The sequence below is a fragment of the Sciurus vulgaris genome (assembly GCF_902686455.1).
Source record: "Sciurus vulgaris genome assembly, chromosome: 5".
NCBI classification, from domain to species: domain Eukaryota; kingdom Metazoa; phylum Chordata; class Mammalia; order Rodentia; family Sciuridae; genus Sciurus; species Sciurus vulgaris.
Window position 1 is genome coordinate 80,289,873 of NC_136465.1, and position 27,848 is coordinate 80,317,720.

Genomic DNA, 27,848 nt, shown 5'->3' on the forward strand with positions numbered 1-27,848 from the left:
AGCAAAGGTAGCTAAAAAGAAGCAAATAAAAAGTGATGGAAGGCAAAGGCAAAGGACAGTGCAAAATTACATTGCTGATTTCATATCAAATAATGTAAAATATAATTATATCAGTAATTATTTGAATATGTGTTATGACACATTTCAGGTTAACAGTTTGACTACTGATTACTGTCTTATATCATAACACAGTGTTTATACCATCCAAAGCAGTATCCATTGAGTGGTCATATGTGGCTAGTTATATTCCAATTAGTTAAATAAAATTAAACATTCAATCCCTCAGTTGCACTAACCACATTTCATGTAAAGCAAAATGCTATCCTAAGAAATGAAACAATCAATGATCATCGTATTTCTTTCCCTTAGTATTATTTTTCTTTGTTTATACTGTATTTTAGTGATTTACTTTAATGAGGTCTATATGTTGTCTGTTTTGACCATTTTTAATTAAAACATATTTTGGCCCAAAGTGATCAGTTCATTTTAGTCAAAATCATTGCTTAGATTTCCTCCAGAAAATAAAATTTAAGATAATTCACTATTTAAATGTTGTGGCAGTAGTAGTTTTAGACACTAAAAAGTAAGTTTAAAAAAAGCCTAGGCTAACTAATAATGTCATTGACTTTGATGATTGTGTTGTTGTTATATTCTTCTATTAGATACACCTATGGCAAACCTGTGGAGGGGAAAGTTCACCTTAGTGTGTGCAGGGCATCTACTTTTTATGGTTCTTGTGGACCTCTCAATTCACTCTGTAAAAATTTTACTCTTCAGGTAAGAGGTGTATCTGCAAAATCATAAATAAGTTTGCATTAACCTTATGACCTCAACATTCATTTTCCTTCCTTTCTTCTTATTTCCCTCTTTATATTTAAAAATTATACTTCTATTCTATATTCCTATTTCCATTTTTAAATTTTCTATTTTTTTTTTTTCTTGCTAACTTCTCATGTTCTATTAGATGACAAAACACAGATTGTATTATTGGAAAGCTCTGGAGTAAATTCCTATTCTTCACTAAAAATGAATTTGGTTCCATATCAAAATCTACACTCTAACAATGTGCCACATTTGATATACCTTTCACTTCATACTTTCTAGATATAGTAAGGGAGGTATGAAGATGTTCATGTGTTTTCAAGATTATTTAGATGACCGATTATTTTTTTCTCAATCTTTTCTCACTGGAGTTGGGTGTTTACAGGATTTCCAGGTGAGACATGTATCAGGTGGAATTCTTAGTTACTAACAAGAGGAGTTGACTTTTTCAAACTTTTAAGGGGAGGAATTTTCTGAAAAGATTCAAGTAATGTTTGAGAACCAGCACCAGAAAATCTACACAAAAAGACTAGGATGTAACAAGGACTTCAATTATAATTATGCCAGAGTTTCACATGTTAATATACAACTGCTACTTACCATCTCTGTATCACAAACAGTAACACACCCACACACATGCACATGCACACATACACACATATCATATACTTCTATTATTCCTAGAGAAGAATTTTTGATTAAAAATAATTATAAATTCCCTGGCTCTTAAATTTAAAAGTTGCATTTGGACAATAGACAGTAAGAGTAATAATTATAACAGCCAACATATTATGGATGCTTACTATGTGTCAAATGCTAGGACTAAGTAGTTCATAAGCATTTAAATCTTAAAACAACCTTATATGTTGTAATGTTACTATCACTCATCTGTAGATGAGTGGATTTAAGGAGGGAGAGGTTTAAGTATATTGCATGAGGTCACACATTTGCATTAGTAGCATTGCTGTATCCTCAGGCACTTCAGGGTCTACAGACTTTTCTCCATTTATTCATTCAACATGTAAATACTGAGGTTGTTTAATATATAAACATTATTGTGTTTCAAAGCTTCAGTGTTGAACCACAGAGACCTGGTCCCATCCTCATGGGGCTTGCATTTTATGAAGTAGTCATTATCTTCAGAAGATGCACACTCAGGAAGAATGGACAAAAGTAAGCCAAGAACATGGGGTGGATAGATCCCAGAATTAATTACAAAGAAGATTGTGTTATATAGATGCCCTTCATGAGATTTGAGAGATTTTTAAATTTAAAATATTCATTTCCATATATAAAGCAGGAGTGTAGCCTGAATTTACCTGATTGCTAACCTTTAACTCTAGTGAAATTTACAGGGACCCTTAAGATTGTGTAAATGTTTCAAGGTCTTCATATAGTTTTAGGGACACTGTGAAGTAGCATATGATTTTGGTTTGGTATGATTTCTGTTGTTTTGGTGGTGCTGGGGGTTAAACCCATGGACTCACATATGCTGAGCATAAAGTGGCATAGGATTTTAACCTGCTACTCAAGGACAGTTTCATCATTTCAAGATGAAGGGTAGAACAACAACTCAATTGTCCCCTAATAATCTATTAATCTATGAACACATTTCATCTCCATCCTAAATATCTTTAAAGTAGTTGCCAATTCCTTCTGTTTAACTGTTTCCTAATTATGACATTTTAAAAAATGAGGCATTCTAGCTTGACTAAATAGATACTGAGACAAATTCAAAGAATGTAATAATAATAACACTACCATTTACTAAATGTTAACTAAGTACCAGGCACTATGCTAACCACTTTACAAATACTATCTTGTGCAATACGTCTGTAACATCGTTATTAACATCTCATTTTGTACCAAGTGATAAGTGATCAAACCAATATTAAAATTCTAGTGTTTGACTCAAAAGCCTATGTCCTTAATTGCCATTTAAATTCTAGTTCAATAAATATTCAAGCATAGTAACCACAAAATATGACTGTTTCAAAACTGAAAAAGAATATGGTTTAAATTAACAAAATTGCAATATCATGTCTGAGTAAAAGTTATTGGAGATAGATGCGTTTATCTTATAGATTAACAAAGTAATACCACTAGGAGGAATCTGTTTAACTAATTGTGAGAATTGGTGTTTGTTAAAAATTCAAATGGAGTCAGAGTTAAATACATGAACTGGAATTTTAAAGCATATAAACACAATGAATTAATTTATAAAATTCAAATTTGAGTAAAATATTTCTCTTAACATTGCTTCCCGTAGGTTACACATTTTTTCTACGACTGTTATTTCTTAGTCTTTAAATTTTGATTTCTCTTTTATTGTTACATTCATTAATGTTTCAGTTGGGGAAAGATGGCTGTGTCTCCCAGCTTATTAACACAGATGCTTTTGAGTTAAACCGAGAAGGATACCGGAGGTACTTTGAAGTACATGCTGTTGTCACAGAAAGTGGAACAGGTAATGCTCCTGAACCCAAGATCCCAGTGGATATCAATTTCCTGTTTGAACTGTCACTGCAGGTTAATTTCACAATGTTAATATGATCATTTTTCACAAAAGATATGTTATCAATCTCTTAGATCCAAACTCTGAATGTTTCTTATTTTAACCATAAGTTTTTAGACACCTAGTGATGGATGGATAAATACTACTTTCAAATGAGACTACAATAAAATTCAGCATGCTAATGTATTAGCATATAAAGGGGGCATCTGTTTTGGATACTTGTATATTCCCTTTCCTTAATCATTCAATATATAACTGAGAAACACAGTGGTTGATTGCAAAATTTTTTGGTGAGCATGGAACCAAAAGAAGGGTGTAGAATATAGTTTTTTGAGAATATTTTATCAAACCTCTGAAAATAAATTCAATGAAATATCTTTAACCCACAACCAGAAATATATTTCTAATGACTAATTTCTCATCTCTCTGATGTAGTATATTTTTTCCTCTCCCTTAAATAGAAGGTGATACATTCTTTTTCTTGAAATGCCTTTTTCTGTTAAAATAGATGTTCTTTAACTCACCCATGTGATATTTTAGTAAAATTTCTGTCCATGAGATCTTAAATATTAATATGCTTCAATCCAAAGTTTTAGAAACATCTTTCACATCCAGAGAAAATTCAAGTAATAAATAAATAAACATTTAATGGATATGTTTGTCACACTAAACAAAATAAATAATGAAAGAATAGCTAAATGAAAACATACACATTTATAGCTGGAATATTATGCAGTCATTAAAAGAACTAAGTGTTTAGAAGGGTATCAAAATCTCAATGTAATGCTTAAAAACATAATGTCAAACTACATATTTTTTACAAAGTAGGTAAGTATGTATATTTACACACATATATAATCCCAACTATATTATTATAATGATAATTTAAAGGCTAAAAAAAACTTGCAGAAAATAGCCTAACTCATTAAATTAGGTTTTCTTTCACATTTTAAAAAATTTGCATTATCTTCTTAAAACTTTAAAATTTCTGCTGATATATGTATGTTACCTTTCTTACTATGAACAGATTAAAATGTATGTTTTAAGCAGGCAGAGAGTAAAAAAAAAGTTTAAAACCATTTAAAAGTAAACCATTAAGAATAATAAGAAATCAGTGATGTTAATACATCATGAAAGAATAATAAGTGAATTGAATAGTCTATAAAAAGAAAAACACTGGTTAAGAATGATAAGCTTTTTTATTTTTCCCATCTTTATTAATATTCCTTTAAAATTTCTGAAAAAAAATTATATATTAAAACTGCATAGAAAAAGGGAACTATTTGAAAGAAATGACATTTTGAGTTTTTTTTTTTTTTTTCCTGTAGTTCTGTTTGGCTTATTTTTTTGGATATTTTCCTAATAATACTTAATTTACTACAGGTATACAGCTTACAGAATTCAAGTACATAACCATAGACTCATCAATGGTGAAGATTAGATTTGAGAATATGGAGACAGTCTACAAACAGGGCCTGCCTTATTCAGGCCAGGTAAGAGAAGCAATAACTTCTTTATATACTCATTCATTTATTCTCTCATTCATTTCATTTATTCATCTATATTTCATTCATTTGTTCATTCATTCATTCATCTATCCAAAAGCTATTTCCTGAGAAATTACAATATTAGAAGCTCTGTGGCTAAGCATCATAGGATGATTTACACTGTTGGTTTTCACAGACCCATCTTGGTGTTTGCCTTTTGCCAAGGTGTAACTGTTAAAACTGTCCCATTTCACACTCAAATGTCCATGACTAGAAAATAGATTGTATAGTCTGCATCACAGGATAACTAATTAAGGATTGTAGGATTAAATCTCCTCGTTTGTGCAATGTTTGGTTCTCCTTTCCTATTATTATGTGCATGTCACTACTAATGTCCAAAATGTCTAAAATTACTCCCAAAGGTTTTGATTATGTGGTCAAAATGCATCAGTTAAATCTATCATTCCTGACCTATCTGAATCATTCTGTTTCTCAAAAGTAATTGTCATTCTCAAAGATAATTCTCCTAATATCTTGATTCTCCCTTTGCTTTTTTTCACCTTCAAATGTCCTGTTTCTTAAATTTCTGCCCCACCTTTCCTTGGTTCCCACATTATTTTAATGGAGCAAGCCCTCTAGTAGCTTCCTAAGCAAGGACAGATGGTATTTTGAGAAAGTTAAATAATCTGCATAGGATACAAGATGGCGGACTAGAGGGTGACAGCATCTCCAGTCGCTCCAGAACCCAGGATTCAAGAAGGGGAGGCATTGAGAGACTCAGACTAAAATAGAGCCATGGGGTGAGTCTCCCCCACCCGGTGAAGCTCTGCCTGGGAGACAGGCCTCGATAGGGACGGCTTATCAGAGCAGGGCAGGGCAGCTAGAGTCTTCCCCAGGTAGCCCGGCTCACTCTGGCGGTGGGCTCCTCCCACACGGCCAGCCAGTGAGAGCCTTTCTGCACAGAACCAGCTCCAAGTCCCGCCAGCGGCAAGCTTTGGCCCGCAGGCAGCTTCAGGGAACAAGACAGAGCAGCCAGGGACTTCCCCAGGCAGCCCGGCTCCCTCCAGCGGGAGGCTCCTTTCAAGGCTAGCTTCTCGAAGCAGACAGCCCAGTGAGAGCCTTTCCACACAGAGCCAGCTCCAAGCCCTGGAACCAATAACGGGCTAGGGGCAGCTTTCTTCAGAAGCACTGCATTATCAAGTCACTCCAAGACTTCTGGCTACTGAAGGCTGGGAGGTGATACACTGGAAATCTACAGGGACACTATAAGCCAATAGAGGAAATCTGCAATATCTCAGAGTCCCACTGACATCTGACCAATATGAGAAAACAAGGGAAGAAAATGTCCCAAATGGACCTAGATGCTATATCAATAAAACCCAATGACAGCATGGCAGAAGAAATGTCAGAAAGGGAGTTCAGAATGTACATAATTAAAACAATCAGGAAAGCAAACGAGGAGATGAAAGAACAAATGCAGGCATTGAAGGAGGAGATGAAAGAGCAAATGCAGGCATTGAATGATCACACCAATGAACAGTTAAAAGAGCAAATACAGGTAGCAAGAGATCATTTCAATAAAGAGTTAGAGATACTGAAAAAAAACAAACAAACAGAAATCCTTGACATGAAGGAAACAATAAACCAAGCTAAAAACTCCATAGAAAGCATAACCAATAGGATAGAACACCTGGAAGACAGAACCTCAGATATTGAAGACAAAATATTTAATCTTGAAAACAAAGTTGACCAAAAAGAGAAGATGGTAAGAAATCGTGAACAGAATCTACAAGAATTATGGGATATCATGAAAAGGCCAAATTTAAGAATTATTGGGATTGAGGAAGGCTTAGAGAAACAAACCAAAGGAATTAACAATCTATTCAATGAAATAATATCAGAAAATTTCCGAAATCTGAAGAATGAAATGGAAAACCAAGTACAAGAGGCTTATAGGACTCCAAATATACAAAACTACAACAGACCCACACCAAGGCACATTATTATGAAAATACCTAACATACAAAATAAAGACAGAATTTTAAAGGCTGCGAGAGAAAAGAATCACATTATATTCACGGGCAAACCAATAAGAATATCAGCAGATTTTTCAATCCAGACCCTAAAAGCTAGAAGGGCCTGGAACAACATTTACCAAACCCTGAAAGAAAACAGATGCCAACCAAGAATCTTATACCCAGCAAAACTTACTTTCAGATTTGATGATGAAATAAGATCCTTCCATGATAAACAAAAGCTAAAGGAATTTACAAAAAGAAAGCCGGCATTACAGAACATTCTCAGCAAAATATTCCATGAGGAAGAGATGAAAAACAACGATGCAAATCAGCAATGGGAGGAACTAGCCTAAAGGAATAGCCAAATAAAGGAGAAACCAAATCATGTCAAAAAACAAAAATGAGTCAAATGACTGGGAATACAAATCATATCACAATAATAACCCTGAATGTTAATGGCCTGAACTCATCAATCAAAAGACATAGACTGGCAGATTGGATTAAAAAGAAAAATCCAACAATTTGCTGCCTGCAAGAGACTCATCTCATAGAAAGAGATACCCATAGACTAAAGGTGAAAGGATGGGAAAAAAACATACCATGCACACGGACACAGCAAAAAAGCTGGAGTATCCATCCTCATTTCAGATAATGTGGACTTCAAGCCAAAACTAGTCAGAAGGGATAAAGAAGGACATTTCATACTGCTTAAGGGAAGCATAAATCAGCAAGACATAACAATCATAAATATCTAAGCCCCGAACATTGGCTCATCCATGTACGTCAAACAAATCCTTCTCAATTCCAGAAATCAAATAGACCACAACACAATAATACTAGGCGATTTTAACACAGCTCACCGCTGGATAGATCTTCCAAACAAAAATTGAACAAAGAAATCACAGATCTCAATAACACAACCAACAATTTAGACTTAACAGACATATATAGAATATACCATCCAACAAAGAACGAATACACTTTCTTCTCAGCAGCACATGGATCCTTCGCTAAAATAGACCATGTCTTATGCCACAAAGCTACTGTTAGCAAATACAAGAAGATAGAGATACTACCTTGTACTCTATCAGATCATAATGAATTGAAAGGAGAAATAAATGACAGAATAAAAAACAGAAACTTCTCCAATACCTGGAGATTAAATAATACACTATTATATGATGAATGGATAACAGAAGACATCAGGAGGGAAATTTAAAAATTCTTAGAAGTAAACGAGAACAAAGACACATCATACCAAAATCTCTGGGACACTATGAAAGCAGTACTTAGAGGAATATTTATTTCATGGGGCACATTCAACAGAAGAAGTAGAAATCAACAAATAAACGACTTAACACTACAGCTTAAGGCCCTAGAAAAAGAAGAGCCGACCAACACCAAAAGTAGTAGAAGACAGGAAATAGTTAAAATCAGAGCCAAAATCAACGAAATTGAAACAAAAGAAACAATCGGAAAAATTAACAAAATAAACAGTTGGTTCCTTGAAAAAATAAACAAAATTGATAAACCCTTAGCCACACTAACAAAGAGAAAGAGGGAGAAAACTCACATTACTAAAATTTGGAATGAACAAGGAAATATCACAACAGACACAAGTGATATACAAAACATAATTAGAAACTATTTTGAAAACCTATACTCCAATAAAACAGAAAACCTTGAAGACATCAACAAGTTTCTAGAGACATATGAATTACCTAAACTGAACAAGGAGGACATACACAACTTAAATAAATCAATTTCAAGCAATGAAATAGAAGAGGTCATCAAAAGCCTACCAACAAAGAAAAGTCTGGGACCAGATGGGTTCTCAGCCGAGTTCTACAAAACCTTTACAGAAGAGCTCATTCCAATACTCCTCCAAGTATTCCATGAAATAGAAGAGGAGGAAACCCTCCCAAACTCATTCTATGAAGCCAATATCACCCTGATACCTAAACCAGACAGAGACACATCGAGGAAAGAAAATTTCAGACCAATATCCTTAATGAACATTGACGCAAAAATCCTCAACAAAATTTTAGCAAATCGCATACAAAAATATATTAAAAAGATAGTGCACCATGATCAAGTGGGTTTCATCCCAGGGATGCAAGGTTGGTTCAACATCTGGAAATGTCATTCACCATATCAACAGACTTAAAGTTAAGAATCACATGATTATTTCAATAGATGCAGAAAAAGCATTCGATAAAATACAGCATCCTTTCATGCTCAAAACACTAGAAAAAATTGGGGTAGTGGGAATATTCCTTAACATTGTAAAGGCCATCTACGCTAAGCCCATGGCCAATATCATTCTAAATGGTGAAAAACTGAAAGCATTCTCCCTAAAAACTGAAACAAGGCAGGGATGCCCTCTTTCACCACTTCTATTCAACATCATTCTTGAGACTCTAGCCAGAGCAATTAGACAAACCAAAGAAATTAAAGGGATACGAATTGGAAAAGAAGAACTCAAACTATCCCTGTTCACTGATGACATGATTATATATTTAGAGGAACCTGGAAATTCCACCAGAAAACTCTTAGAATTCATAAGTGAATTCAGTAAAGTAGCTGGTTACAAGATCAATGCTCATAAATCCAATGCATTTTTATACATAAGTGATGAATCTTCAGAAAGAGAAGTTAGGAAAACTACCCCATTCACAATAGCATCGAAAAAATAAAATACTTGGGAATCAATCTCACAAAAGAGGTGAAAGACCTCTACAATAAGAACTAAAGAAAGAAATTAAAGAAAACCTTAGAAGATGGAAAGATCTCCCATGTTCTTGGATAGGAAGAATTAATATTGTCAAAATGGCCATACTACCTAAAGTGCTAAACAGATTCAATGCAATTCCAATTAAAATCCCAATGATGTACCTTACAGAAATAGAACAAGCAATTATGAAATTCATCTGGAAGAATAAGAAGCCCAGAATAGCTAAAGCAATCCTCAGTAGAAAGAGCGAAGCAGGGGGTATCGTAATACCAGATCTTCAACTCTATTACAAAGCAATAGTAACAAAAACGGCATGGTATTGGTACCAAAATAGACAGGTAGATCAATGGTACAGAATAGAGGACATGGACACAAACCCAAATAAATACAATTTTCTCATACTAGACAAAGGTGCCAAAAATATGCAATGGAGAAAAGATAGCCTCTTCAACAAATGGTGCTGGGAAATCTGGAAAACCATACGCAACAGAATGAAATTAAACCCCTATCTCTCACCCTGCACAAAACTCAACTCACAATGGATCAAGGACCTCAGAATCAGACCAGAGACCCTGCATCTTATAGAAGAAAAAGTAGGTCCAAATCTTCACCTTGTTGGCTTAGGATCAGACTTCCTTAACAGGACTCCCATAGCACAAGAAATAAAAGCAAGAATCAACAACTGGGATAGATTCAAACTAAAAAGCTTTCTCTCAGCAAAGGAAACTATCAGTAATGTGAAGAGAGAGCCTACAGAGTGGGAGAATATCTTTGCCATTCATACTTCAGATAGAGCGCTAATTTCCAGAATCTATAAAGAACTCAAAAAACTCTACACCAAAAATACAAATAATCCAATCAACAAATGGGCTAAGGAAATGAACAGACACTTCACAGAAGAAGATATACAAGCAATCAACAGATATATGAAAAAATGTTTAACATCTCTAGTTATAAGAGAAATGCCAATCAAAACTACCCTAAGATTCCATCTCACCCCAGTTAGAATGGCGATTATCAAGAACACAAGCAACAATAGGTGTTGGCGAGGATGTGGGGAAAAAGGTACACTCATACATTGCTGGTGGGTTTGCAAATTAGTGCAGCCACTCTGGAAAGCAGTATGGAGATTCCTCAGAAAGCTTGGAATGGAACCACCATTTGACCCAGCTATCCCACTCCTTGGCCTATACTCAAAGGACTTAAAATCAGCATACTACAGAGATACAACCACATCAATGTTCATTGCTGCTCAATTCACCATAGCCAGATTGTGGAACCAACCTAGATGCCCTTCAGTTGATATATGGATAAAGAAACTGTGGCATATATATGCAATGGAATATTACTCTGCCATAAAGAATGATAAAATTATGGCATTTGCAGGCAAATTGATGAAATTGGAGAATATCATGCTAAGTGAGATAAGCCAATCTCAAAAAACTAAAGGACAAATGATCTCGCTGATAAGCAGATGAGGACATATAATGGGGGGTGGGAGGGGTTAGCATTAGGGTTAGGGTTAGGTTTAGGGTTAGGGATAAGGAGGGTGGTAAGAATGGAGGAAGGAAGGACTATATAGAGGGAAAAGAGGGGTGGGAGTGTTGGGGGGGAAGGGGAAAAAAAAACAATGAATCAAACAACATTACCCTTTGTAAATTTATGATTACACAAATGGTATGCCTTGACTCCATGTACAAATAGAGAAGCAACATGTATCCAATTTGTTTACAATAAAAAAATACATTTTTTCTAATTCTGTAAAAAAAATATTCTGCATAGTTTTTAAATAGTTGGCTAGCCATTTTTAGAGTTTGCATTTAATATTTCTGCAATAATTGTGGATTTGTTAACAAATTTCTTTGTTATTTCTGTCAATGTTTGGTACACACACACGCACACACAAAGTTGAAATTTTTTTTTATCAAGTATGTACCATTTTATCCCTACTGGTGTATTTCACTTCTTTCACTCTACTTTAATATTTTAAAACAGTTTCTGAGTGTCACTTTTCATTCTTCTGTTTTTAACTTTCTGAATATTTTTATGTGTGTCTGATGGAGGTGAATTTTTGAATGCAACATGAAAATTTTTCCTTATTAATAAGTTAAATCCATTTATTCATTAATGCTGGTACAGGTATATTTATTTATACCTTGTTATTTTTGCTTTCTATTCCCACAGACCTTTTTTTCAACTTCCCTTTTTTTTTTAACCTGGTCTTCTGTTCAGTTCTTAAAATTTATCCTTGCAATTTCTTTCAACAGTTTTTGTTACTCCTTAAGTATTTAATATATTTAAATTTTTTTAAATTTCTATCCTAAAATATGTTTTTGAAATTTTAATTGTATTTTTTAATTTCCAATTTTACTGCCTAGTATTTTACATCTATTTTTAATTATAACCACATCTGCTTCATGCATAATCTTTCTTGTTTTATTGACAATATTTCTAACTTGTTACACATGCGTATCCTAAAATTCTTTCAAATTATTCTTATTCAGATTTCCTAGACTGGTGATAATAATAATTTATGGACAAAAGAATTGTCATTCATAATATATATGTCAAGGCCCTGTCACAATTTCTTTTTTAGGCCCCCATGCAAATAGTTCAATTAATTATAAATCTCAGATCATGAAATGATACTTTAGAACATATCACTTATTTTATTTATGTTTATTATTTCCCTTTTAAGTCCCATTTTTCTCTCCCTATCTTAGTTATTACTCTAATATACTTACTTGTACTCTTAAAATTCTATGTGTAAAACTGTCTCTGGAATGTATTCTCTGCAGTGGAATTGCTGGTTCATCATAGAATACATGTGAAGTTTGACTAGTTATTGCCAAATTGCTCAAAATAATAACTACAATGTCCCCCAGCAGAGGCTAAGAGGCCCCACATTCTAACAATTCCAATAGCACTGCATTATCACATCTCAACCTTTAATATCATCCAATTATTCAATTATTTTGATGATCTATTGGTTTCTAAAGTGATTTGTCATTATTGCTTGAGTTTGCATTTATCGCTTTACTCACGTGCTTTGCATCCCCTCATGTACACATTAGTCATTTGAACCTTCTCTTTTGAGAACTGCCTGTGTTTCTATTGGTTTATCATTCTCAAGATTATCTTGCTTATTCTAGATATTAGACTATTTTGCATTTGGGTATTACAAATATCTTCTGATTTTTCATGCATTTGATGACATTTTGTTAAAAAATGGTGACTTTCATTAAAAAGTATTTCAAATATATAAAATATTAGAGAAAATAGTATATTAACCACCATGTACCATCACTCAAGTAAAACATTTATAAATTTATGCCAAACTTATTTCCTACATACAACTACCAAATTAAACTTTCTTTTCAGATTACTATAGATGTATCAATCCTTCTTTAAATACTTTTGTATTTTTTTCTAAAATAGATGGATTCTTTTAAACCTGTTACCCCAATTCTGTTATTGCATCTAAAAAAAATCAATAGTACTCCCTGAAAACATTCAAGTTTTAAGTTCTCCAACTGGAATTTTTAAGTATATTTTAAGGTTATTACAACAGGACAGAAATAAGATCCATAGATTCTGTTGGTTAACATGTCTCTTAATTCTATTTAAAATTAAAAGGATCCTCTTTCTTGTTTCTTTTGTTTTCTTGAAATATGTCTATTGAGGAAACTGTTATTTGTCCTGCAGATTTTTCCAGAGGTTGAATTTTTCTGACTGCATTCACATGTTATCATTGAACACTTTCTTCTGTCTCTGCATTTCCTATAAGCTGGTAGTTGGATTTAGGGGCTTGACCATATTGGAGTTCATTTTTTTTTTGCAGGAAGGCAAGGAAACTTCATAGGTAGCATCATATTTTTCTCAAAATACACTTTTTCCCTTGTGCTGTTAGCAGCCATTGGCAATAATTGCTTAGATACATTATTTCTCTAGCTACTATATTTTAGTCTTGGAACTATTTAAATTTTTGGTCAAATAATACTTTGCTGTGGGGAGTATCCTGTGAATGGCAGATGTCTAGAAAGATCTCTGACTTCTTATTAAATGTCAGTAGCACCATCCCTGCCCCATTTGCTACAATGGCCACTAGGGGGCAAAATATGTTAGCTAACAAATTAAGAGGTGACCGCGTTTTGTAATCCCTAGAATAACAGTTCTCAACAAAGGGGAATTTTGGATACTTTTGAGCACATTATCTAAATTATATTATTTTATCCAAAAATTAGTAATAATTCCCTAAAATTTCCATGTCAGTCATATTAAAACTTAGCTCAGAGATTTCATTTGTTTTTCTCCAGCACAGGACCATAAAGGTTGTGTGTATGTGTATATGTGTATGTTTGTGTGTGTGTGTGTGTGTGTGTGTGTGTGTGTGTGTTTAGAAGCTAAGCCTCAACCTAGCTACTAAAGCCCAGCTCTTTCCCATTCCCTCTCAAATGTTCTTAATATATTAAAGTATAACATCATCTCCCCCTATGATCAGGAACACCAGGTTATCTCTTCCTATAGGAGACAATTAGGAAAACCAACTGAGGTGAGTACTAACTTATCACAGACAGGCAGATAAGTGACAGCTACATGGCTCAGGAATCCTTGGCAAAGTAGTCTGTTATATCATAATATAATGCAGATATCCAGCCTGGATTTATCTTTTTCATTAGCATTTGAATGAGTTAGTTCTTTGAAAACTAACCTAAGAGCTCTCATCTCCTTGAACATTATAAGGTGACAGAGGGCAGCGATAAACAGATGTGACGGGTCTCATTAAATAAAATCGTTTTCACTAAAAAATATGGTAGTACGGAGTGGCCTCTTCTGGATTTTTAGACATTTCTTAATGGCAAGTGCTCTGTTCACTCTTTGGAGATGTGCTAGTAAAAATCAGTGATTCCTCTTCTACCTTTTAGAAATGGGCCGATTACTTTGTGATACATGGGTCACTGTACTAGCTGCATTATTATAAATAACAAGTGGCACATCTGCCTGCCTTCAGTAATAGAATTCTCCACATGTGGCACAGGAATATTAGGTGGTCCTTTGGAGGGCAAGTTTATTACTAGTACTATTTTACCTTTGTGTCATCAGATGTACATTTCAAAATTTCAGAGGAAAGGGTTCCAGGGGGAGCTGTATTTGAACATGAAAATGGAGCGAGGGTGTGGGCTAACAGGAGATTTTCTCCATAAGTGACAGTAGCAGTGTCACCAGATAGCTAAAATAATAGCACTTAAATATGTAAGACAGAGGATACACATATGTGCCACAAGAAGTATCTGCTAAGAGAGTGTTGCATGCCTGGCCCCTGAAGTCTACTGTGAGCTTACCACCACTGTTCAAGCCCATTTTAGGGTAGAGACAAACAAAGACCCTAGGGACCTTGTGGATTACTCCTTCTGTGACTAGAAAGGGCTCGAGGATCTTTCTGGCTTCAGTGTACTAAGATTAGAACAAATGTCTGTGGGGATCATAGAAGCAGGTTGTCATGTGTCCATGGCCTGGGGATCACTAAGTTGAATTTTTTATGAGGTCAAGCCTTTAAATGAAACTGAATTTAAGAGCCATGTGTGTGGTGCAGGTGAGGCATGAGTCTACAGGAGTCAACCAGGGACAGAAATTAGAGATGCCTGAACCAATAAGAAAATGATAGGTGCCATAAATATCAGGGCAGGTGATTTGTGGAAATCACATAAGCTGAGAAGAGGGTTTCTGAAGACCATTTTTTTTTCTGGTGACTGTGGCATTAAATGTTGTTAATAGGGGTGCACTTACAGGTTCATAAGAGGCATAGAAATCAATGCAGGCACTATATCTACTATAAACTTGCAGTTTCGGAAGGGACAATGAGAACAAGATTTCTAACTAATAAATGTGATTTAATAGCACTCACTGAAATGTTTTAGGGGGAAAAATTCCAAGTTTTGAATTTTAGAGAATTTGGCTTTGTGTCACTATAAAGAATAGAAGCAATACGGAAGATATAGATTGGGTAGGAGACTTCAACACATATGAGGAAAAAATGAGAAATTAATATAAGGCAGTAACAATGAGAATGAATATGATGAATTATAAATAAAAATCATGAAAATTTAAATTGAAAATATTTTATTAACTATTAAAAATTATAGATTTGATTTCAGTAGCTAAATGAATGGTTGGGCTAGTCATTGAAATAAAGAGAAAAAGAAAGAAGAGAAGGTAAGGTGTAGTAGTAAATTATGGCATTTTGAGGGTCTCTATAATATTTTTATTATATAGTATTCAGGATACAATTATATATGTGGACTTGAATTTCCAAAGATCTTTATGTGAAGAAGAAATGGAGTTTAGAGTCAACAAAATATTGATGATATAGGTCATGCAGTCCACAGGAAATGGAACTACCCAGGAAGCACACCAGGAGAGAGGAGTATGTCTATGACACAGCTTGGCAGTTCCATCAAGATTGGTTCTCAAACTTACTAAATGCTTCAGAAATTGCTTTTCTTCCTCTTGTACAGATTAAATTGCTTCATCCTGACAACTCTCCCATCCCAAATGAAGTTGTCCATTTGCACCTAATGGACAAAATTGTGGGGAACTACACCACAGATAAAAATGGCACTGCTCAATTTTCCTTGGACACATCTAAGCTTATGTACCCAAACATCACTTTGAAAGTAAGTTATCCAAAGGCAAGTAGTGAAAAGCAAACAAATGAACAAGCAAAAATATATTGGCTAGTTAAGGTTTACATTTATGCTACATTATATTTTTGGAACAGAAATGAAAAAAAGCATGTTGGTATGAATTTAGAGTGCTACAGAATGGTTACATGTTAAAGAAACAGTCTCTATTAAAATAGATGACTATTTTACAAATCCTGAGAAAATACAGGAAAGCATACATATTGAAGTGTATAGAGGAACATTAGCTGAAAATAAGCCTTGCTTCACTTTCATTGTTGAACTAGAAAGAGAATGGCATTTCTATAGAAGGAAATACTTCGGGAACTTTATAATCTTTTATCATGGATAATATAAAGAATTTCTCTGGACACGATCAAGAGAAGTAACCTAGTATCTTGAATAAGTTAGTAATGACTAAGTGTCAAGTTTTCCTAGATATTTTTAAAGGACCTCACAGACTTTTGTATTTGGCAATGGTAATTGACCGTAGTTAGATTAATCTCCTTGCTCTATTTGATAAAAACTTTTTTTCAATCTTTCAGCAAAACTCCATTTTGTTATTACTATCAACATCAACTGATGTATGCATTCACAGGTTCTTCATATGACATTGAGAGCTATAATAATATACACACTAATAAAAACATAATTTTAGTACAAAGCACAGTGAAACATTTGGTGTAAGAGTACTGAAAGGATTTAAATAGTAAATTATATAATGTAGTGGTCATTCTAGAGTATAACTGGAAAGTGGGATTGGGGGATTTAGTTAGACTTTGAAGAATGGTCCTGAAATTTTCCTGTAGAGGTAGAGCAGCATGATGATAAACCATCTTTCCAAATATTCTTTCACTTATTCTTTCTTTTTACCTTAAAATAACTAAATTTAATTCTCCATCTAGGCAACCTACAAGGACAATGAGAATTGCCATGCACAGGGCTGGGTGTTGCCTCAATACCCACAGGCAGAGTACTTTGTGACCCGATTTTACTCCAGGACTAATAGCTTCCTAAAGATTGTCCCAGAGATGGAAGAACTGAGGTGTGACCAGCAGAAGCAGGTGACAGTGCACTACCTCCTCAACATGGAAGACTTTGAAGACAAAACCTATACAGTGAACTTCAATTATTTGGTATGAACTGAAACTATTCTGCCCAAACTAGAATTGCTTCTTGACTTTCACTAGGTCTTTGAACCTAGTACAAATCCTTTAGCTTGAATATCACGAAAAAAGTCAAAGTAAACATAGAAGAAAAAGCTTACATAACTTAAAAATTTAAAGCTCCAGTTTTAAATTAAAAAATATAAGAGGAACCACACAGAGCATGTTACCATAACCTGGATGCAGTCCATCGATCGTCCTTGCTGTTCTTCTTCATATTACCCATTTTTTTAAAAATATTACCTTTCACATTTTTTTTCTTTCTTTAAGCATTTCTACAAACATTAAAATATTTTAGACCAGTAAGTCTAGACACCAAATTCTCAGAATAGAATAGACACTGTATAACTCCACTGAATCCCTTAGCTAAGCTGACTGTGGTTCCCTTAGGTGATGGGGGTGGGGGTGCTGGTTGTGGAGGAAGGTCCTAGCAGGGCCAGGTGAGAGATCTGGGGAACTCAGAGAAGTGACTCTACCAACCAGTACAGACATTCTTCAGCATTTCAACAGCAATATTGCCACAGGGGTGTGCATGGAATATCAAACATCCTTGGGTGAGAAGCTGAGCCTCTTAACTCGTCTGCATGTAGACACTCAAACATCTCCCTATGCTTGTGTCTCTCTTCCCTGCTGCTGCACCCTGCCCATCTCAGTATCCAATAGCTCCCACCCCAGAGTGAGCCCCCTTTTAGGTCTGAGGGTGAACTGGTTTATTCCTCATCAGTTTCCCTCTTGAAACAGCTTAAGGTCAACCCTTCCCTGCTCTGATAATGCTTTTCTAGTTACCTCTCCTGATTTCCATTTAAAATAGAAAGTTTGCCTTTCCCTTCCTCCCTTCCTCCCTCCCTAATTCTGGAAATTTCAAGAGATTTTTTTTTCCAAAGCAACTTGGGTTATTTCAATCCTCTAATAGAAATACATTCTGTAATTTCCTGTCTCTATTTTGCCTGCTTAGGACTGCACGCTAGCTAGCTTCATTCTGCATCATTCTTCTTTGGCCCTCTCTACTGCAGACTCACAGGCCTGTTGTTTCTGTGACAAGCCATGTTCTTGTCTACCTCAGGAGCTTCTCACATCCTTTTCTGACTGTTCATAACCATCTTTTTTCCCATGTGCTGTCACTGCACCCACACTACCTGTACCCCATTTTCCTAGTTGATCCTTCTCATCATTTCTCTCTCAGGTTAAATGAAATTTTCTAATCCCCCTGGTAATTCAAGTCTTACTCCATACACTTTCACAGTACATTATTGTTATCTATAGTCACCTACTGTCTAGAAGCGCACCAGAATTCTTGTTCCTAACTGAACCTTAGTACCCACTGATCAACCTCTTGCCATCCCTTCCTCCTTCTGACTCCCCCAGCCTCTGGCCACCACCCTTCTACTTTCAACTTCTATGAGATCAACATTTTTAGATTCCACATGAGTGAAATCACACAGTACTGGCTTAATTCATTCAATGATCTCTAGTTCCTTCCATGTAGCAATAACATGAGAGTCTCTTGATAATGCCTCTGTGGACTTTGTTCCACTAAAATAAATAAATTTAAGTATAATTCAGGAATTGCAAATATGAATGAAAGTTTTTCACCTGGTTACAGGAACTGATTTGGAATGTGTAACATTAATTGTTTTTACAGAAAATTTAAAATGAATGAATTTTAAAATGAAAATTTAAAATGAATCTTAAATTCTCTTAAAGATTGTTAATAGGATTATATACTCATATATTTGTATCCTGAGTTCACTGGTAAACATTTTCAGTTATGTTGTTCAGACTAGGGAAAACAGAAAAATCATATACATTTATAATTAAGTATAGTTTGGTTTCTATTTCACAAACTTTATCACAATATTTTCTTTCTCCTAGGTGATTGCAAAAGGCGTAATTGTTCTTCATGGGCAACAGAAAATGGAGAAGAAAGATGCTTGTGAGACCTCTAATTTGAGCATGGGATTTTATGCAAATAGAATGTTTTAGCTGGGGTATATTTTACATATTTCTTTAAAAGTCACAGCCTTCACATTTTAGGACTACAAAAGCCAAATCACCCTTGGAGATTATGCAAGCTAAAAGAATAGGCAATATGTCACACAAAAATGATCAGTTAATAAGTATTTATAATGCTAACTATATTTAAAGCATCTTTATATGAGAGAAAGCAATCATTCCCTTTCTCTTCCAAGAATTACAGTTAAGTATTTGTACACTCAATTAGGAAGGAATAAACAATGAAACAAAATAAAACTTCAGGGTTTGAGGTACTAAGAAATGTCCAACTAACCCTTCCTTGTATAATTTACAGAATAAGTTATGAATTCCTCCTAAAAAGTTTCCATAAATTAAATGTGTTAGATTGGGGCAGTCTTATTCATTGGCGGAGGATGGGATGTCTAGGAAGGTTTCTACAAGATGGCAGTCAACTGTTTTACCAAGGCGCATCTTCAGTTTGAGCTTTTCTTTCCCCAGCTATGAAAGGAGTATTTTCTATTCCTATAGACGTTAATGTCCAGCTAGCTCCTTCTGCAGTTATGCTGGTCTATAGCTTGCATCCTGAAGGAGAAATGATTGTTGACACCACCCGATTCCAAATTGAGAAATGCTTCAAAAATAAGGTGAGGAAAAAAGGGGAAAAAGACTCTTTCAGATTTGTTTGACTTATTGGAAAACTAAAACAAATTTGAAATGTGTTGGGCTTCTACATCCATTTATTCTGAGTTCAAAATAAAAAAACTAAAGCTAGAATTTTAGTTAATATGTTAGACAATCAAAAAGTGTCAGGATTATGCATTCACTTTGGATGTCTTTCCCATTCTTCTAAGTTACAGGCGTCATTAGAAGAGTAAATCAGAGAACGCTTCCAACGTGTGTGTTTGAAAATTTAAAAATAATGAAAGATGATTGTTCTCAAATGATTTGAAATCCCTTCGCCCTTTTGTTTGTTTTTATTTTCAGGTCAACTTAAAATTTTCTGAAGAAAAAAGTTCACCAGGATCTGCTATCAGTCTTCAAGTCTCAGCTACTTCAAATTCTCTTTGTGCTCTTTGGGCTATAGATCAAAGTGTATTGCTACTAGGAAATTATGGTCAGCTTTCAGCACAAAGTGTGAGTGCTTGAAACTACCTCAATTTACCACCAAACTGTATAGGTTTATGTTTTTACCTTTAGATATAAATGAGAAACCTTAAATAAACTGGGGCACAAAGAAATTGACTGGAATCCAAGGAAAAAACATTTTAGTTTAGAAATCAGATCAAATGAACTTTATTTACTGATTATACTTATTCTCTTATGCTAAAAGTTAAATTTACCACTTTTAAAAATGAATTAAACTTTTAAAATATTATTTTTATCCTTTTCCAATTATATAATATTTGCTGAATGTCTACTGTTTGACACATACTATATTGAGTAATTCTGGTATACATTATGTAATTTTATTCTCATACTAGCCATATAACATTAATGTAATTCCCCATTTTGACTAATGAATAATATCAGGGAGATTTAATAAATTAACCACAGGTATTGTCTGACAATGTCTTTGAATGAGCCATTGAAGAATATTGAGACACCCCTTTATCTGGAAAATCCAATTGAGTCTCACGTATCTTTGTTAATTTTATTTCAAAATGATTAAACCAACAATTATGTAACTGACTAAATAATGTTTCAGTCTTTATAGCTCATCTTTCCTAGTGACTCTTTATATATTACTCATGAGACAAAGAATGAATTGCTTTTTATAAAAATATATAATTAATTCTCTTCTATCACTTAGGTATATAATCAACTATATTATAGGGAACTATATGGCTATTATTTCAAAAGACTTAACTTAGAAGATGGCCCAGTAGTTCCATGTTTGAAAAATGAACAAATCCTTCATCAAGGAATTTATTATGAACCTGCATTGGCTGACTTTGGAAAAGATGCTTATGATCTTGTGAAGGTAAAATGACTATGCATTAAAATGGTGACTGTGTAACAATATATAAATAAGCTAGGAATGAAAATAAAAATGTCTATTGTGTGAATTTTTAGTACAAGAATTATCAGTCTAATCTCTAGTATTGATATCTGAGAACTAGTATTTCAAAAATATATTTTACAAAAGAACTACTATTATACATTTGTTATAAGTTTAATAAGATATTACACAATTATGAGAATATAAAAAATTGATAGTCATATTATTAAAAGAAAATACCTGAGAGAATCATCAGTTTCATTGACAATGTTATATGCATTTTATACTGAGTCTCTAATGTAAATACCAAAAACATGTTCCTACATCTATATTCCAAATTTAAATTCTACTGTATGAAGTTATAAATATTTTTGAAGTGTTTACAAGTGAGATATTTTCCCTAATCTAAAAAAAATGCCAAATTCAAAGCAGTGACTATACAGTGAAGTAGGATATGAACTGGGATCTGGTTGGTTTTTTAGTTGTTGTTGTTTTTCTTTTTTTTTTTTTTCTTTTTTGGTCCTCTCTTATGTAAAGGTTTTCATTGATAGCTGTTAATTATGAAAACAAGGGAAAGACTGTTAAATCTAAGAACCTAGGGAAATGGAAAACACAGACCTTACAAAATGGCCATGAAATTCTCTAACTATGTGACCAATAGAGATAGAGAAATAAGAGAAAGAAATAAAAGCATGTTTAAAAAAACTGATCCAAATGATATCCTGTACTGTCATATGATATAAAATTGATTTTTATCTTGAAAGGCAATAGGATTAAAAGTCTTCACCAATTCTCATCTCCGGAAACCAGTGCTGTGTAAGGATCCCAAACATCGCGGCTATGCTGATGAAAATTACTCAAGTGAGTTGTGGTATAATGTGAAAGAGAGATGACAGCCTACAGTCTTGTAATTCATCTAAACTGCTCTGGGCAAGAGAGGAGGATGTTGTTTTGTTTTGCTTTGGTTTTTAACTCATTCAATGTGACTGTCATAGCAAATGCTAGAAATATAGTGAGAATACAGCAGGCATATCTTTATATTCATGGAGTTTAAATTGAATTTGGGATCCTGACTATACACAAATGACATAATTTCAGATGGTCATAAGTGCACTGATAGCTAATATTTATTTTGAATGGTTGCTTTGTACCAAGCAATGTTTTAACCATTTTACATATATCAACCAACTTGCTCATCACAGGCTATAAGTTAGAAACTGTTATCTTCAGTTTGGCAGAGAGAAAAAGGAAGCACAGGGAGGTGAGGTAATTTACCCAATGCCACAGACAAGTGACAGAGATGGGTCTGTGATCCAGGCATTCTGGTCCCAAGTCATATTACATTAGCACTATGTTGTATTCTCTCTCAAAGAACTACTATAAAGAAAATAAAATGATAGAAGGGAAGAGAACAAACCATGAGGATGCTGTTTCAAATAAGGTAGTCAGCAAAACCCTCTGTGAAGAGGCAACCTTTGATCAGAAACTGAATGATGTCAAGTTCTATATAAAGAAATATCTGGAAATTTTTAAAAATATGAAGACATGATACAAAAAACGAAAAACAAATAAATTGAACTACATGAAAAGCTTATATAATTTCACTAGTAATCAGGAAAAATAATTAAAAGAACATCAAGAAATCAGTTCACATACATGCTAATAGCAAAAAGAAGAGAAAGAAAAAGTCAAATAGCAATTGTTTCAATGCACCAAATGGGAGCACCCCACACGCTGCAGGAAAAACCGTAAGTTGGCACAGCTATATGTGGGTGAAAACCCTTAAGCCAATATGATCTACCTTCTAACACAGCAATCTCAGAAATACACCAAAGTATTTTATTCAAGTTCATAAGTGGCCTTGAACGTTATGGGATATCTAGCACATTGTCATGTGTGCTGCCATAGGATGGAGACAATCCAGGGAACTATTACTAAAAGAATGGATTAAAATCATGCGGTGACTGCATGCTGTGGAATGTTTTATAACATTCAGAAATAGCATGGTATGATTTAAGACCAGTTTTTACGTAGGGAATAGTAAAGAACATGTTAACATCCAAATTATAATATCATTTCCCTTAGTGAAAAATAGATGAATATTCTCAACAAAATTTCAAGTATATATACATAGTGAGTATATATAAAAAATAACTAGATTGCTAGTGGAGGGGAATAGTTCTTCAAGGAAAAGAGAGGGGTAATGTTTAAATATTTATATATTATACATGCTGATAATATATTACTTTTATGTGTACTTATAGATAAGTAGAAATATGGGCTAAAATTAGCAAACAGAAATTGGCATAGATCATAGTCTGTATGCAAGTTTATCCAGTCACATCTAAAAGAGTCAGGAGACCATCCAGATGAGAGACCATTGAAATTTAAAATGTACACACAAAGCCTCCCATAGACTATGTTCTCAGGACTAAGAATTATGAGCTCCTGAGCAATCTGTAAGCTTTGAAAGGCTATGAAAAGTGAACAACAAAGAGGAAGCTACCTTGAAAGCTAAATGGAAAGTTGAGTGATAAGAAAAAGATATGAAAATGAATATTGTATCTTTAAGGTATTTAGAGAGATGAAGGGAGCGTTGGTGGCAAAATCAAAGGAACTTTTTGTTTTTTGTCTTTTAATTATTTTGTTGGATGAAGTGTTCCCATACTAGTTGTGTAGAATATGTCTAAATACAATATGACAAAATATCAATGACAATTGCAGGGATAAATAATTAATATTCTCCTGACTTTTTAATAAGCATTTATAAAATATTCATGGGTTATTTACCAATGAATAATGACTGCTCTTATTATTAAACATTGCCCTCAAAATATAACTTCATTTATTAAGAGATGAGGTTTTGGGTGTGAACTAACTAATAATATGTTGCCTTCCTCCTAATATGTTGTATTTTATTTTATTAAAATTTGTAAATTTACAAATAATAATCATATATATTCATGAGGTACAATTAGATATTTCAATATATAGTGAGAAAATCAGGCTATTTAACTTTCCTTTTGCCTTAAAATTTATAATTTCTTTATGGTAAGAACATTTAACATCTTCTCCTTTAGCTATTGCTGCAAAACTAACAGAATCAGATTCTGAACGTGACTTTGGTGGATTTTATACTGAAACACTGAGGAAATCATTTCCTGAAACTTGGGTTTGGAATCTTATTACAACTGAGTGAGTTTTTAAATTATTATTATTGTTTTTCTTCATTTAATTTTTCTTTTTGCTTGAGTGAGAGACAGTATTCATAATGCTTATAAGCCTTCACAAAATGAGAATTCCCTAAAGACTGAAAATTAGGAGAGTATTAAACTTCTGCCAACCTCTGAGAGGTTTCCACTAAATTTTTTTCTTTCTTTCACTTTCTCCTTTCTTTCATGTTTTCTTTACTTATTTTTCTTACTCTGTTGCTTTTTTTTTTACCATTTACTTTCATAAGAACTTGACTTTGTTGAAAGGACAGTTGTATATAAAATACTCAGGAATTTTCTTTTTTGTTGTATGACATGATGAACCTGAGACTCATCAAGTGCATAGGGTTGTAAGGGAGACAGGAGAAATAATAGGAAATAAAATGTTAAGGAAGAAAAAGAGAGGGGAACAAAGTAGAAATAATGAAAAGGAGGAAGATAGGGAGGAAGAGAGGTTAAGAAAAACGAGTTTCTAAACAGCACCCCAAAAATTCAAGTACAAGGCTGATATGCACATTTTAAACTTGAAAACTACCTATGTAGCTCAAATTTCCATGCTTATCAGTAAACTTGGGCAAATGCACTATGAATTACTTTAAGTACATTAAAAGTAGACTACACTAGTCACTAAATTATGTCTTCTGTGTAAATTATATTAAATGAGTCCTTAATACATGCATCCTGCCCACTCAACATTTCTAAATGCTTTGATATTTGAGAAAATTCATGGTGTCCACCAATAACAAAGATAAAAATATATACGGATAAAAGCATCTTTCTCAGTATTCTATAAGAAAGTGAGAGATTTATGTCTATGTCAAGTACTTAAGTAGTTTGTAATTTGGTAGGAATTGTAAGCATCAGTAAAATGTAGAGTTAAAAGGATGAGATCACAAAATTAAGAAACGGAGTAGAGGCAAAGGTAACTTGGTACTACAATAAGATCATCTAATGTCCAGAACACAGACTTGATTTTGAGCTTCTTCATAGATTAAGTAACATGGAACAAACAGAGTAAGGAGAGGATAAAAGAGGATTTGCCTACTGTAGTTTAATAACTCTGAACAGTAAAAGTAAAGTAAACCTTTGAATAGATGGAATGAGGTGATGATATGGTGACAGCTCATTTCTTCAGTGTTACCTGAATCTCCTCTTTTAGCTCCACAGGAATAGCCAACCTTGGTCTGACGGTTCCTGACACCATTACACAATGGAAGGCCAGTGGATTCTGCATGGATGACAAAATTGGATTTGGCATCTCTCCAACCATCTCCCTGACAGCTTTTCAGCCCTTCTTTGTTTCCCTCACTTTACCCTATTCAGTGGTTCAAGGAGAAGCATTCACCCTAAAAGCCACTGTGTTCAACTATCTGAACAAAAGTGTTCAGGTATTAACTCAAGTCTTAGTAATATATATACCTTAGTAATAATATACCTTTCCATTGTAATAATATACGCTTCCAGGTATATTATCTTCAAATATCAGTATTATGAACCTGTCTTTCCTAAGCTTTTGAGCACATTAACCTACCTTTCAGTGAGGGGTTTAGAAATACAAATTACCATATTTGGGTGACTGAACATAGAACTTAAGACAAGCTTTATGTTGTAAGTCATCTTTTCTGTTTGTGAGAGGAAGATGGATGGGCAGATTAGATGAAGAGATACATGGTACCTCCATTCTTCAACATATTAAAAAACAAAACAACAATTTCATATTGAAAAAAGCTCAGACATTTAAACCTGAATTCATATCTTAGTTTTAATAGTTTTTAGTTCTGTTTCTTTGAACAAAGTTTACCCTTTTTTTAGTCTCAGATTAGGAGTGGGTAAAAATGGTATCAGTAATAGGTATTTCACTTTGTTCTTATGAGAAATGAATGAGATTAATATAAACAGTCTTGTACAAAACACTGCAAATAGACATTGGGTTTATTTTCCTCACTCCAGGAAGAATGGCAGTCATCAAAAATACAAGTAATGGGCTGGGGAGATAGCTCAGTTGGTAGAGTGCTTGCCTTGTAAGCACAAGGCCCTGGGTTCAATCCCCAGCACTGCCCAAAAAAAAAAAAAAAAAAAAAAAAAAAAAAAGACAAGTAATAACAAATGCTGGAGAGGATGTGGATAAAAAAGGAACACTTTTAAACTATCGGTGGAATTGTAAATTAGTAAAACAACTATGAAAATCAGTATAGAGGTTCCTTAAAAGGCTAGCCATGACCACCATATGATCCAGCTATACCACTCCTTGGAATTTATCCTGAAGAAGAAAGTCATCATACTACAGTGATACATGAATATCCATGTTTACAGCCACACAATTCACAATAGCTGAATTATGGAACCAACCTAGGTGTCCATCAATGGGTGAATGGATAAAGAAAATATGTTATATATACATGATAGAGTTTTATTCAGCCATAAAGAAAAATAAAATTATGTCCTTTGAAGGAAAATGGGTGGAACTTGAGACCATTTTGTCAATCCTTCATTGACACCCATTTATTGGGTCAAAGTCACCAAACAATAGGTACATCATGATATACTCAAAATGCCAAGTAATATAAATGATCAAAATATTTTTACTTTAACTGATACTATTTACTGAAAAGAATAAAGGGGTTTGTAGGGCGAGTTCAGTGATAGAGTATTTGTCAGGCATATGCAAATCCCTAGGTCCAATCCCCAGAAAAAAATAAAAATAAAATTGGAAAATACATTGTAAATATCTATTTCATTTATCAGGATGCAATATTAAGTAATAGTTATTTTTAGGAAAAAATAGGAGTATTTTTCATATTCAAGAGAGTTTGTATTTGCTTTTTTGTGAGGCTGAATTGGAATGTACTGTTCTAGATATTCTGTATATGCTATTTACTATGGCTTATACAACTGCAAGCCTGTGATGACAGTGGACTCAATTTGTAATAAGAAAAATGAAACCAAGATTCACAAGAGCTTATGATAATTTGTTCAACACAGATTGATCAAAACACCAACTTTATTGTGCTGCAGATCTCTAAAGAAATGTATTGTTGAGTAAGTTACTAGTGCATTGATCTCTTTTTCAAACTAATTAGTCAGAAGGTGCCAAAGGTCAAATTATAATAATTATATAACAAGATTTTGAAGGTTTCCCTCATGGTTTGGAAACCATTCTTCCCATAGCAGAAAATGTGAAATGTGGGAAATTTAACTTCTCAGACATGAACAATTGTATTATGTTTACATGTGGAAAAGA

General features: G+C 33.8%; 1 protein-coding gene across 1 annotated transcript in view; it reads left to right on the top strand.

Annotated features, from left to right (window-relative positions):
* The window catches only part of LOC306662251 (ovostatin-like), a 66,543-nt gene that overhangs the window by 16,986 nt on the left and 21,709 nt on the right, over nucleotides 1-27,848 (top strand). Inside the window, exons 9-20 of the mRNA XM_079141779.1 lie at nucleotides 663-777; nucleotides 3,175-3,289; nucleotides 4,721-4,830; nucleotides 16,092-16,250; nucleotides 17,162-17,392; nucleotides 19,295-19,355; nucleotides 19,895-20,040; nucleotides 20,381-20,530; nucleotides 21,207-21,377; nucleotides 22,160-22,256; nucleotides 24,476-24,590; nucleotides 25,767-25,995. Of these exons, the coding sequence (XP_078997905.1) occupies nucleotides 663-777; nucleotides 3,175-3,289; nucleotides 4,721-4,830; nucleotides 16,092-16,250; nucleotides 17,162-17,392; nucleotides 19,295-19,355; nucleotides 19,895-20,040; nucleotides 20,381-20,530; nucleotides 21,207-21,377; nucleotides 22,160-22,256; nucleotides 24,476-24,590; nucleotides 25,767-25,995 (1,699 nt within the window). The remainder of the gene's footprint in view (nucleotides 1-662; nucleotides 778-3,174; nucleotides 3,290-4,720; nucleotides 4,831-16,091; nucleotides 16,251-17,161; nucleotides 17,393-19,294; nucleotides 19,356-19,894; nucleotides 20,041-20,380; nucleotides 20,531-21,206; nucleotides 21,378-22,159; nucleotides 22,257-24,475; nucleotides 24,591-25,766; nucleotides 25,996-27,848) is intronic.